Here is a 13,241-nt window from a genome sequence, read left to right as displayed (position 1 = left end):
ACAATTATTAAAATGTATCCTATCATTTTTCAGGATTAGATGTACGTATATGTATTGAAAATGCAGTGTAACGGATTAACCCCGGGGGGGGTGGCGGTTCAACCCCGGTATTTTTGAGATTTCAATTTTTGCACCGTTGTCGTTTTTGCTCTATACCGGTTAAACAAAGCGACGTAAATAAAAATTTCCTGTATAAATTTTGTAGCTAAAGGTTCACTCTTTACAGTGGTATACCACTTTTAACTACAATTATTTATTTTGTTGTTAAAAATCGGCACCGAAAAAAAACTAACGGTCTAGCCCCGGTCTCCCCTATTTAAAATATTAAAAATTTTCGATGCGCAAAAATTTTCACTTTTGATCTCCAAAAACACGTTTGCCTTAATAAAAACCACAACATGGCACATAATCTCACTAAACTTCATTGGTCACATGGACACCATAAGTAGCGTTTACTATATTAATGGCGAGTTCACACAATATACAGGTTTCGAGATAACTGTAGTGACGACTCCGCCCCGGTGACGACTTCGCCCCGGTCTCCCCTATATCAACTTCTTTTTACCGAAAATTTAGCGAATGCGCGACGTTCTTTGGTGAATATGAACGGAAAAGAAAAGGAATTTGGAGGTCACAAAAGTTACTTGTAAGATAAAAAGTAGTCGGATACGATCGAAATTCGGAAAATTTCAGGCGCAGACAATCAGGGATTAGACGAACATATCTAATTTCAAAGTCCGAGGTCTATTGTCGATCATCCTGTCGGTTTTGTTGTCGAGCAGCTAGATTTGCTTATCGCGATAAAGAAGCTCATGCCGCATTCGAATATGCATTCGTTCGCATATGTATCATTTCATTATTAATTCATGCATTCACATACGCCATTCTGTTTGTTTTGTTACGCGCGATTCATCGGCAAATGCAATGTAATAGATCGTTCCTCGTAGCCGCGCGTAACACTTTCTTAAAACGCGATATAGGCATATAATCAATTGTCAGTCCGAGAGAAAAAGAAGAAAGACGACGCTGAAGAAAGTTCACTAGCGAAGAATAAACTCGAGAAACGCGCGAACTCGGGACTGCTTAGTAATTTTCATAGAATGAAAATAATACGCCTAACGCGTCGATAATCGAGTAATTATGCCACTTGGACGTCGTACGTAACTTTTAATCTTTGTGCTTGTGACATAGACGGTAGTTATCTCGGCGACGTGGTAGGAGCAAAAGTAATTTAACGCACGTGCAAAATTAATTTCTTTCTTTTTTTCGCCTTTTATATCCCCTTCTCCCCGATTTATTACAAGAAAAAAAACAGTTATGAAAGGAAGATCGTCGAGAAAAGGGGAAAAAAGTCTTACATTTCGCCCATCGATAAATTCGTCGCTAAAAAATAAAAATAAAGTTTTTTTCAGCGCTAGGGATTGCATCACCAGAGACGCGATTCTTACATCGTCGAGGGCGACGTTCACGGCCGTTCCTCGGTGGCCGCACGCGTGTACATACGAGCAAGAGATCCTTACTCGCCGCGAATACCCCCGTCCCAAGGATCGCGTTACAAAAAAAGAAATAAATCAATATATCTCGAGCAACGCTTCGTGTCATATTCATCCGAGGCATGCTTGTGCGGGTCGCTTGAACAAAACGACGCTTCGTCGTATATATTATTCATCGCGACCCCGTGACCCGCTGATCCAGTCTAATCGGTCCATCGCGAGAGCGGGACTGATCCAGATAACACGCGTGCCTAAAAGATGTCTTTTAAAAAAACATATTTTTAAAAATATCTTTAAGATTTTACCAAAAATTAAAATGTCTTAAAAGACTTCGAAACTTTCTGAAAAGACATCTGAAAGTCTCCTTTTATAAGATATTTTTTAATGTATATATGTACACACAACAGTTAGTTCACATTATCAACTGTAATATGTATTTATCGATTAAGATACATGATATTATTAATCTGGATATAACATATATAGCCTATCAAAATATTTCCTATCAATTATACTTAATCTCTAGCAGCCTGATATTTTTACATTATTCAATGTCTCAACGATATAAAATTAAGAAGGCGAAAGTTCAGAAATTTGTCAACCAATTAACACAGGCTCCTTTTTTGTAGTCTTCTTTTTGTTAACTTTAGTTTCCATATTATTAATTTATTCATATTTTATTTACGATTGTTACATTTATATATTCATGACTTTTATATATGGTCAATTTTTTTCATTCTTAAACTTCAATTTCGTAAAAAAAACAATGCAAAAATTATTCTTTTAATTATTTTTTAATTCTTTCGCTTGTATATACAAGAGAAAGAAAACACATACCATGCGTACCAAAAGTTCCAAAACGGCCAATTATTTCAGAATATTGGTTTATTCAAAAAATGTTTTAGATAAAAGTTAGAAAGTTCAAAGAGGGCCAATAGACGATCTTATTAGATTTTCAGTCCGGGGCTCATGCTGAGCCCAGTAGAGCCCAAGTCAAATTTTTTAAATGAAAATCCTCATTTTTTATTGTATTATCTCTTTCTATAAATAAAAAAATGTTTCAGACAAAAGTTATTCAAATTAATTAATAGAAAAAGATGATATAATAAAAAATTTAACTTGGGCCCTACTAGGCCCAACACGGACCAAAAATCTAATAAAATTGTCTATTGGCCTTTAAACCATCCAACTTTTATCTGAAACATTTTTCCAATAAACTAATACTTTCTAAGATAATTGGCCGTTCCAGAACTTTTGGTACGCACGGTATATACGTAGACATATTTTATATACAGTGTTTGTCGGTATTTAGATAAAGTTATCTAGATGATCATCCAAATAAAGAAATAGAATCATTTTTATCTTATTTAGACACTCGCCCACATAGCATGCATATCAAAAAGACATCCAGAAGATATCCCGAAGATATCCTATCTCCTAAATATATCTTCGGGATATCTTCTGGACGTATTTTTGATATACATGCTATGTGGGCGAAAACAGATCGACTTTTAGTAGTCTAGTGGAAAGGAACATTTCTTCTGTAATATTGAGAAAAAAAGAGAATAATAAGTAAACAATTATATAGTGGTAACATCGAAGCACTTTTTTGTATTTGGAATCTAAATCGAAGAAACTCCAATCTCTTATAAATTTTTCAAATGTTAAAAATATTTTTCCTAAATATAATACATTCCTGCATGCCATTGTCGGTGTCAATTAGAGCGTCTTTTTAGTTTAGCATCATAATAGTATACCCTGTCAAAATAGTTTATTAAATGAAGCATTCGCAAAACTTCCATTTTTGGAGAAATAAAAACTTAAAATAAAAATATTGTATTTTATATATCTATATATATTTTTTTTTTTATATATTATATGTATATATATATATATATATATATATATATATATATATATATATAAAGATACTAAGAATATTATAATATTAAATATACCTATAAAATAAAATTGTTTTAATAATATTCCTTTTATTTCTGCGAAATTTTTTTTATAAATTTTTGTAAATTATAGTCTCATAAACACGAAATTATCTAAAAATTATCTAGATAAATCGCGACAATCATCTGATCTTTTATCTAGGTTAATTAAAAACAAAATCATCTTTATCTCATCTAATTGTAAGATGAATTTACGGATTTTTATTTTATCTTTATCTCAAATTTTTTGAAACATCTACGGCAAACACTATTTATATAATATACATATAATTATATATATGAAAAATTTCTTCAGTTTTAATGTTCTCTGGGGAGTATTCGCACGCGTGGATATTTGGACGCGCGTTACGGTCGCGCAAATTCGCGTTTTCCGCGTATTGTCCCCAAGCCCGATGTCGTAACGACCCCGGGAGATTGTCATGCAAAACTCACGAGACTCCAAGGTCCGCCAAGTTCGCGAGTTCCGCCATTCCACCAGCCGTAAACGGCGTAAACCTTTGTCCTTCTCCCCCTTCCCCACTCCTCCGCCATAGTCCCGATTATACCATTTATACCGCGCGCGCAAGCGCCGCGTGCGCATTCACCTGCGAAAGTTCGGCCACGGCTGACGGCAGTGAACCTCTTCATCGGCGACCGGCGTCGCGAGGAGCGGCGACCACGTGAGGAGCAAACGAGTTAAGCGAGTGAACGAGCGAGCGAACCGCTGATCGGCCGACTTTAACCGGGACGGAGGTGCGTCGCGCGCGGGCTTCGAAGCACGCAATCGAAAGCGACGCGACGACCGGGATTTTCACTGAGCCAAGCAGAGTTTCACTTCTAACCTGAATTTGGTGAGGACGAGCGAGCGGGTGTGTGTGTATGTGTATATCTATATATATATATATATATATATATATGCGCGTGTCTTGCCTCAGTATCAAACGACTCGTCATTCGTCATTATCATCATCATCATTATCGGCAAACGTTACACGGAAGTCATTACATCTACCAGGAATATCGGGAAGTACGTCGCGTGCGGCTACGCGGCTGCCTGTACTGTAGTGAGTTCAATAGGGTCAGGCGTATCACGCGAGAATAGCGCAGCGATTAATCAAAATCAATCAACAGGCTCAACCGTCGCCAGGGTGATTACATCTGACCTCGCGGGAAAGAAAAGAGAGAGAGAAGGAGCATAGTTTCCGAGAACACCTGTTGCTACCTGACTCAACAAGATGCGGCCAAAGGACGTCGGCATCCTGGCCCTGGAGGTCTACTTCCCAGCACAGTACGTGGAGCAGAAGGAGTTGGAGGCATTTGACGGCGTGTCAGCAGGCAAGTACACGATTGGCCTGGGCCAGTCGCGAATGGGATTTTGTAATGACCGGGAGGACATCAACTCGTTGTGCCTAACTGTTACCCACCGGTTGCTGGAACGTTATAATGTCAAGCCACGGGACATCGGTAGATTGGAGGTTGGCACCGAAACCATCCTCGACAAGAGCAAGTCGGTCAAGACCGTGCTGATGCAGCTGTTTGAGCCGCACGGTTGCACCGACATTGAGGGCGCGGATATCACCAACGCGTGCTACGGCGGCACTGCCGCGCTCTTCAACGCGATCGATTGGGTGGAAAGCAGGGCCTGGGATGGTAGACTCGCCCTGGTCGTTGCAGCTGATAACGCGGTGTATTCTACGGGTAGCGCCAGGCCCACCGGCGGCGCAGGTGCGATAGCCATCTTGGTAGGTCCAGACGCGCCTCTCGTGATCTATCGCGGTCTCCGGGCTAACTGCATGAGGCACGCTTACGACTTCTACAAGCCAAACCTACGCTCCGAGTATCCTGTCGTAGACGGCAAGCTGTCGATCCAGTGCTATCTCAGCGCTCTGGACAGTTGTTATCAGCTGTACCGCGAGAAAGTCAGGAGCCCTGGCGAGAGCCCTGTGACGTTGACCAACTTCGACGCGATGCTCTTCCACTCGCCGTATTGTAAACTCGTACGAAAATCGTTCGCCAGATTGGCCTTCATCGACTTCAAAAACATGTCGGAGAATCAGATCCCCGACGGTTATAAGGACGCGATGAAATTCCATGCCGCCAAGCTCGAGGACACCTACTTCAACCAGGACATCGAGAAGACCTTCATGCAATTGAGTAAAGTGGACTTCGAGCAAAAGACCCAACCCAGCCTGCTGATAGCAAATCAAGTTGGAAATATGTACACGCCATCGGTGTACTCTTGTTTAGTATCGTTGCTCATATCAAAGCCGATAAATGAATTGGCAGGTAACAAGATCGGCATATTTTCCTACGGCTCGGGCCTATGCTCCAGCATGTACTCGTTGACGGTAGCAAGGGACACGCGAGAAGGTTCTGGCTTGTCGAAGATCGTCACCGCTCTTTCCTACGTCAAGTTCCAATTAGAGGGACGTCACTGCATTTCTCCGGAGGACTACACCAAAGTGCTGGCATCGAGGGAACGAAATTGCCACGTTGTGCCATTTACTCCAGAGAGTAGTATAGACGACATGTTCCCGGGCACATATTACTTAATGCAGGTGGATGAAAAGTACAGGAGGACTTATAAGAGAGTATGAGATCAAAGTGTTAGACTTCAAGATTTAGAATCATTTATAGTTAATCTTATTCTATAAAGATATATATATATATATATATATGTAGAATAAAATTAGCTGTAAATAATTCTATAAATAAATAAATATGTATATAAATATGTATATATATATATATGTATGTATGTATATACACATATATATATTTATGTATGTATGTATATGTAAAATAAAAGGTTCGAGGTTTTGCTTGATTATAAATTTTTGTTGACAATTATATATAGATTATATTATATTAATAACACATGCAACACACACTATTTATCATGTCTAAGTGTTAAATGAGGTGTCTTCATACTAAAAATTCATCCCATAAATTAAGGATGTTCTGGAGGGTTTGTCAAAATGTTACGAATTGATGAAAATTTAATATCATATTCTGTATTTTCTTTCAAAGTTTGGGGCCAAATTTCAGATCGATTTACAATTTAGATAAAAAGTTATCAATTTTTTAATATCGAGTTTTAACACGTAATCTTATAGCGTTACAGAGAAAAGTGTAAACATTAAAAAATGCTACCAATATAATGATATTTTACACATAAGTAGATTATCAACAAACAAAAATATAGCAACAAAATTTGAAACAATTTACAAAAATTTTTTTTTCAAGATTTTCTTTGAAAAAAAAATGGTAGTAACAGTTTTTTAGTCACTAAATCTACAGTCTTTTACATTCTATTAGATTTGTCGTTACTATTTATACATATTTTTTTTGTCTTTGGATCCCCCTGCATGACTTTTGGATGGATCTGTACCCCTAGAATATCCTTAAGTCTTCCTTGATAATTTCTCATCTTACTATACATTAATATATTATTTTTTAAAACGTAAGCTTTAATAAGATTCTGAAATGTAACGTTGATAACAGCAATTAATTGATAATCATGTAATTTAAAAAATATAATTAACAAAGAATCCATACATTACATTGCGTAGTAATCAGGCATAGATAAGAATCTCAGGTACTTGTGTGATTTCAACAGAAAATATTTTGATAGAACAGAAAGAAACTATTTGCGCCGATAGCTTCTTCGTTGATTTACAAAATAAAATATAACTATTTTGCAACGTTGTTCTCTCCTTAAAGCCCGGTGTCCACGATGCAAGAACTGTGTCCAAGTTTCGGTTTAAGCCAATGAAACTGCTACTTTTCTGTAAGAGCTGCAAGTTGATTGGCTTAAACCGAAACTTGGACACAGTTCTTGCATCGTGGACGCCGGGCTTCAGTTTCATTGGCTTAAACCGAAACTTGGACACAGTTCTTGCATCGTGGACACCGGGCTTTACATCGTCAATTACAAATGCTTTCAAATATACCTATGATTCGCCGGAGTTTAACTATTATCGTTGTAGCTCGTTGATATTTATATAAATTTAATGATGATGATATTTGTTGCGATGTAGAAACAACATTAAAAAGTGCCTTAAATACGTAAGACTGTTTTCATACAACAGGAACTAAGGTCAGAAAATTTTTATACATTTATGCTAATGCTCTGTCTATCCAAATCCTTCAAATGCGATGAGTATAAATTAAATAACGTACAAGCAACAGATATATGCTTGATGTTGAATATTTAATTTCAAATTAATCTTTACTTTAAGGTCAATTTAGACATCTGTAATATATTTGAATAAAGCATATAGGCTCTCTAGATTAATACAATGTGAATAGGTGAGGCAATTAGAGCCAAGCGCGGTAGTCAAAGCGCAAAACAATTTCAAAGTAATAAATAGATATATTAACGAACGTTTCGACACATTTTTCGTGTCCTCTTCAGCGTTAAAAGTTACATAGTCAAAAACGAAGATTTACAGAAAGTCGAGTATAAGGCGTAGTCATCGACAAATAAAGTATAAAGGACGCAGTCTAAGAATAAAATTAAATCAGGATGTACCATAGTCGAAAGCCCGACATGCCGGTGTGCAATCGCTCCACATCCATCTCATCCTCGAATAATCTCGCCAGGTTGAAAGACCAAGTGGGTGAAAGATTCGAACCATGCGGAGCAACTGCAGACCAGAATATCGCACATTTTATTCTTAGACTGCGTCCTTTATACTTTATTTGTCGATGACTACGCCTTATACTCGACTTTCTGTAAATCTTCGTTTTTGACTATGTAACTTTTAACGCTGAAGAGGACACGAAAAATGTGTCGAAACGTTCGTTAATATATCTATTTATTACTTTGAAATTGTTTTGCGCTTTGACTACCGCGCTTGGCTCTAATTGCCTCACCTATTCACATTGTATTAATATATTTGAATTACGTTGAGTTACGTCAACTGGAATTGTCTTCTCTACCTCGCTTTATCTTTTTTTAATATATCTGAAATCTGCAATATTAATTTAATCTTAATGCAATAAAAACGAGTGAATGTCATCAGCCAGCGTTTTATAACCCTTTAATGTTAATTATACATGTATATGTATACCATATACAGCATATTCATTTATACCGAAATAAACAATTGTCTGAATTATCATAGAAATTCCGCGTAAACCAAATGATGATACTGACATATGAATGAATATTTATAAATCGACTCTCTGGTCACAAACAACTTTCGGCATGAAAAGACGATTAACTTTTTACAGTCACTGTGATAAATTTTGTTCACCTTGTCCACGTGCAATTTATCGGATTATTTATAATGTGATATGAACCATCTTTGGAGTTATAATCTACATTCATGCAAAGCTGAAGCGATTTTGTATGTCGCGTGTGTTAAAATTTGTAATAAACAAATTTTTTTATTATTTGGTATTTCAAATGTACCCAAACGCAAACGTACATTTCGTCATTAAACTAACAAAACTATTATGCTACGTATTTTAGAGAAAAATATATTTTTCAACTGTCTTTACATATATAATATATAGTGTACAATAAATATTTTTGATTACTTTGTATGGTATAATTAATCACAAAATTAATCGAGTGTTTCAAAAATTTTATAGCTTTTTATATTACAAGAAGGAGGTAAAATCAATAAAACATCAATTTTTTTATAACACGTATATTTTTTTCAGTAAGAAAAAATTTATTTAACAATAAGCTTCTAAATATTTAATTTTGAAACATTTGATCAATCTTGTGAGATAGTATTACCTTGTGTATTATTTCAGCACATAATTGCAATACTCAAAGTGCAATATAAATTTATGTTTCATACAATATCCTTTTTTGCAATTCAGATAGGTCATATCTAATATATATATATATATATATATATATATAATTAACAACAGAATTGACGACAGCCATATGTCTATTTTCCATATATTTTACTCGAAAATATTTTATTCGAAAAATACACCGAGATTTGTAAATTAACAAAGATCTTGATTTGCGATGAACACTTTAATTGATAATGTATGCGCAAGGCTTTACGTATCGATGCTCTTATCAAAACTATAATTTGCATTCGCATTAGAGTATTTCAAGGACAATACACGCTCTTACGTGCAACATAAGTATCAAAGAAATATATTACAACGATTGACATGTAAGCAGTAATAGAGATTCATTATACCTATTTGTTCATAAATAACAAAAGCATTTATTTAAACAAAACGCGCTCTACATATCTGCCCATTCCGATTGCGCTTTTAACGCTGAACGCGGTTGTCTGAATTATACTCTTCTCAGCAAACACAATGCAACATGTAATGTACATGTTGCATTGTGTTTGCTGGGTTTAAATTTAACAAAGACTGAGAATCAGACGCTCGCTTTTAGCGCAAAATTCACACTGAGAATGCAACTGTGGATTAATATTTACAGCTTCTAGATGGGTGTTCGGCGATCGCGAGACAAAACATTTCACATTCGCCGTAATAATATTCGTACGTGGAAATAAATAAAATAAATAAAAACATTAAGTTACTACTCGCAATTTGAATCCCTTGTAAAACTTCTCGATTACACTTCGCGAATGTCTGTGCGTTTAGCACATGACGTATAACAATTTTAAGGCACTAGAATACCGTAAGATCTCTTTAGATTGCCGCAGTATTCGTGGAGTGTCAATACGTGTACGCATGCGTAAGTGTATATATTTGTACGTTTTAAATCGCATATAAAAATATACATATGTACTCTTCCCGGAACAACGAACTTTCGGAGCAGAAATGAGCCGTCTTAGTCTAAAAATTAGATCTTTATCGCGAGATTCGTATTTCTCGAAATTCGAACATTTTTCATCCTGTGCGGATAGAGAAATAATATCTTGAATTTGTAACCTAAACATCTTTCTGCTGTACTGACAGTGGACCGCACGTGTTCTACTTTGAAGATATTAACTTGTATCACGCTACGCTAAGATAAAAGGCAGTGAAATTTTTGTAAAAAGATTATAAGATTTGTGCAATATTTTAGACAAATCCTTTGCACCGCATACCAATTTCTAACTTTTCAATCATTATTTTAAGAACAGTAACATTAAGAAACTTGCAGAAGGCATCGTGCGATATCACACTCGTTGAATGCCTTTTATCTTAACACTGGACACTCGTTGAAAATTTCGGTCATTCAGAAATAGCGTACCGAAAAAAAATAAAACAATTTAAAATATCTTGTACGAGCAGCCCGAACAAGAAGACAAATCTCGACCGACGCCGAGCCTCACTACTTCGTCCTCGCTCGCACTAATCTGGCGATTATCGTGTCGTCTCTAAAAACAAATAGTAGTGCATTTTTCAATTTTTTTAATTATATAAGAAAAATATTTTGCGCGATGTAAAAGACAGGTTTACCTTAAGTTCCGATGCCAGATAGAAAAAGACGGAGTCTATGTTTGTGTTATCTTTGGCTGAGGTCTCCACTACGTGCAAAACTTCAGGCAGATATTGGCATAAGGCTTCAGCCTCCGCTTTCTTCACCTCGCGCAGATCCTCCAAGTCGCATTTATTACCTGCGAAGCGAAAAGCATACAGAAACTGAGTAACAATTGCGCAACGCAATTACGTTATGATATTGTTACAACGTATATAATGTATATAGAATATTATAGAATGATCGTACCAACTAATATTAGTAACACATGAGACGACGTGTATTTCCGGACTTCCTCCACCCAACGTTGTAAACTCAAGAACGTCGAACGCTTCGTAATATCGTAAACTAAAATAATCGTGTATATATTACCTATTAGAACGATACCGTATTTAATTTTTCAGGGAACAGAAAGTCGTACAAAGAGAACAAAAGCTACAATTCAGTCTCCCTGTCAAGAAAAACAATATAATATAATCATTTGTGCCTTTCAAGATTATAATATAATTCCTATCAATTTTTTTATTAAACTAATTCTTAAATAGTAAATTATTCTTTAAATTAATAATACAATACATGTTAATCGAAAAATGATCTATTATGCGGCTAATGTACTTATATACGTACCTATGATTACTCCATTTGCAGATCTATAGTAACTCTGAGTTATTGTTCGAAATCTTTCCTGCCCCGCAGTATCCCATATTTGTAGCTGTGTCAATGATAGAAATATATAACAATTTCAATAATCATTATAAATTTAAGTATTAGTCATTACTACCGATTAAGTATCTCAAGTAGATTCGAATCTGTTGGCTAGTTTGTTAATTTCGAACTCTCTATGAGATTACTTAAAAAAATAAAAGTACTTTCAAATCGATTCGAACCCTCTATGAGTACCTCGAAAAACCAAAATGTTACTTTCAAATATGTTACAATCTTTTATGAGTATTTTACTAGAAATTTTACATTCCTTCGAATCAAAACGTTTGTATAAAGCGACAATTATTTTAATTATTTTTTTGATGATTACAAATGTTAGATATTATTATATAAATATTAGATTAATCGTTGAAATTAAATATAATAAAAATTTAATTAAAAATATGGAATAAAAAATTTACTTAAGATCATTACACATTACATTCTTTAAAGTTTAAAATAAACAACTTCATTCTTAGAATTCAAATGCTCCTTGTAAAAGATTCAATTTTTTACGATAAAAACTGTTTACAAATACACTTCGAATCCTGCAGGTACTCATTCTAAAATTCAGAATTAGTCAGGATCAATTATTTCGCAGTACAACACGTATGAAATATTATTTCTTATTACTATTACTCGAATCCTAGAAACAATAAAACTTCATTAGATTTAACTCGGATCTTCAAATAGATATTGAACTTGCTCCTATCCCTAGTCTACTATGAATTTAAACAGATCAAGCTATGCTTTTCGCCTGTATAAAAATTTATGGATGCTTCAAGGATTAACTCTACAACTTCTATTTAATGTAGAAAATTGTAAGTTAAAAATACAAATAAGCTTCTTCGTTAGGAGAAAGGTCAATTTCAAACTGAACTATTTATCTACAGACAAAACAGTCCTTGTTTACATTAAATAATGAAGAATGAAGTCAATTCGAATCGATGAGTACCTCGACAAACAAGAGCATTACTTTCAAATGAACTCGAACCAGGATCAAATATCTTCAAATCTTTTATGAGTATTTTACTAGAAATTTTACGTTTCTTTTGAATCAAAACGTTTGCATAAAGCGACAATCATTTATCTTGTAGACATAATTTTTTTATAAATTAAGAATTAATTTCTTTGCTAGCTTTCGGTTCTACTTTCTTCCTCTTCTTCTCACGCTGAAAAGCATAGCTAATGAAACGAACGCAGCAGAGGTTAAGCTTGGCGATCGACGCAAATGTATCTCCGGAGCGCGGCGCACCTTGACCCTCTTGCCGTCGATGAGGACGGTCTTCATGGTGAAGTCGACGCCGATGGTGTTGCCGTGGCGCTCAACGAATGTGCCGGATCTAAAGCGCTGCACCACGCAAGTCTTGCCCGTGCCGCAGTCGCCAATCAGCACGATTTTAAACAGATAATCGAAGCTCTCGTCGTCACTAATCATCAGGTTGTCGGGGTCGCGACACGACATCTTCTCACTGGGACTCGCGCCGTCGCGCGAGGACGATGGCGACTTGGTCGCAATGGACTTTGCCACTTCGCGGATGACTACCTACGCCATCGCCATATCTAGCTATCCACGAATCTTCCTTCATCCAATTGCGTCCATTTTGGTCCAGCAGCTTACCGCCCCGCTGCGATTCGTATCAGCGGCGAATCGCGGCATCGTTGATTCCCCTCTTTCCTTCTTGTCTTC

At 35.9% G+C, this 13,241-nt stretch overlaps 2 protein-coding genes across 6 annotated transcripts; one reads left to right on the top strand and one right to left on the bottom strand.

Annotated features, from left to right (window-relative positions):
- The first annotated feature begins 4,030 nt into the window (after positions 1-4,030).
- Positions 4,031-8,978, top strand: Hmgs (hydroxymethylglutaryl-CoA synthase). Of its 5 annotated transcripts, XM_071721867.1 has the most exons (3): positions 4,031-4,284; positions 4,369-4,496; positions 4,564-8,978. In XM_071721867.1, the coding sequence occupies exon 3, from the start codon at positions 4,668-4,670 to the stop codon at positions 6,027-6,029; it is 1,362 nt and encodes a 453-aa protein (XP_071577968.1). In that variant the 5' UTR covers positions 4,031-4,284; positions 4,369-4,496; positions 4,564-4,667; the 3' UTR covers positions 6,030-8,978. The 5 variants fall into 5 exon arrangements, with proteins under 5 accessions (XP_071577968.1, XP_071577967.1, XP_071577969.1 ...); XM_071721866.1 differs by lacking the exon at positions 4,369-4,496; XM_071721868.1 differs by lacking the exon at positions 4,369-4,496 and having other exon boundaries at positions 4,031-4,302.
- A 361-nt stretch (positions 8,979-9,339) lies between these two features.
- Rab19 (RAS oncogene family member Rab19) lies at positions 9,340-13,227 on the bottom strand. Its single transcript, XM_071721876.1, has 5 exons — positions 12,807-13,227; positions 11,477-11,561; positions 11,099-11,197; positions 10,831-10,988; positions 9,340-10,748 (listed from the first exon to the last, which is right to left on the bottom strand). The coding sequence occupies exons 1-5, from the start codon at positions 13,014-13,016 to the stop codon at positions 10,641-10,643; spliced, it is 660 nt and encodes a 219-aa protein (XP_071577977.1). The 5' UTR covers positions 13,017-13,227; the 3' UTR covers positions 9,340-10,640.
- Positions 13,228-13,241: the final 14 nt, after the last annotated feature.

The sequence above is a fragment of the Temnothorax nylanderi genome, unplaced genomic scaffold (genome assembly GCF_030848795.1).
Source record: "Temnothorax nylanderi isolate EJ_2023f unplaced genomic scaffold, tnyl_v1.0 TNYL_tig0440_pilon, whole genome shotgun sequence".
NCBI classification, from domain to species: Eukaryota; Metazoa; Arthropoda; class Insecta; order Hymenoptera; family Formicidae; genus Temnothorax; species Temnothorax nylanderi.
The sequence above is the reverse complement of the archived record's forward strand: the minus strand, read 5'-3'. Positions and strand labels throughout refer to the sequence as shown.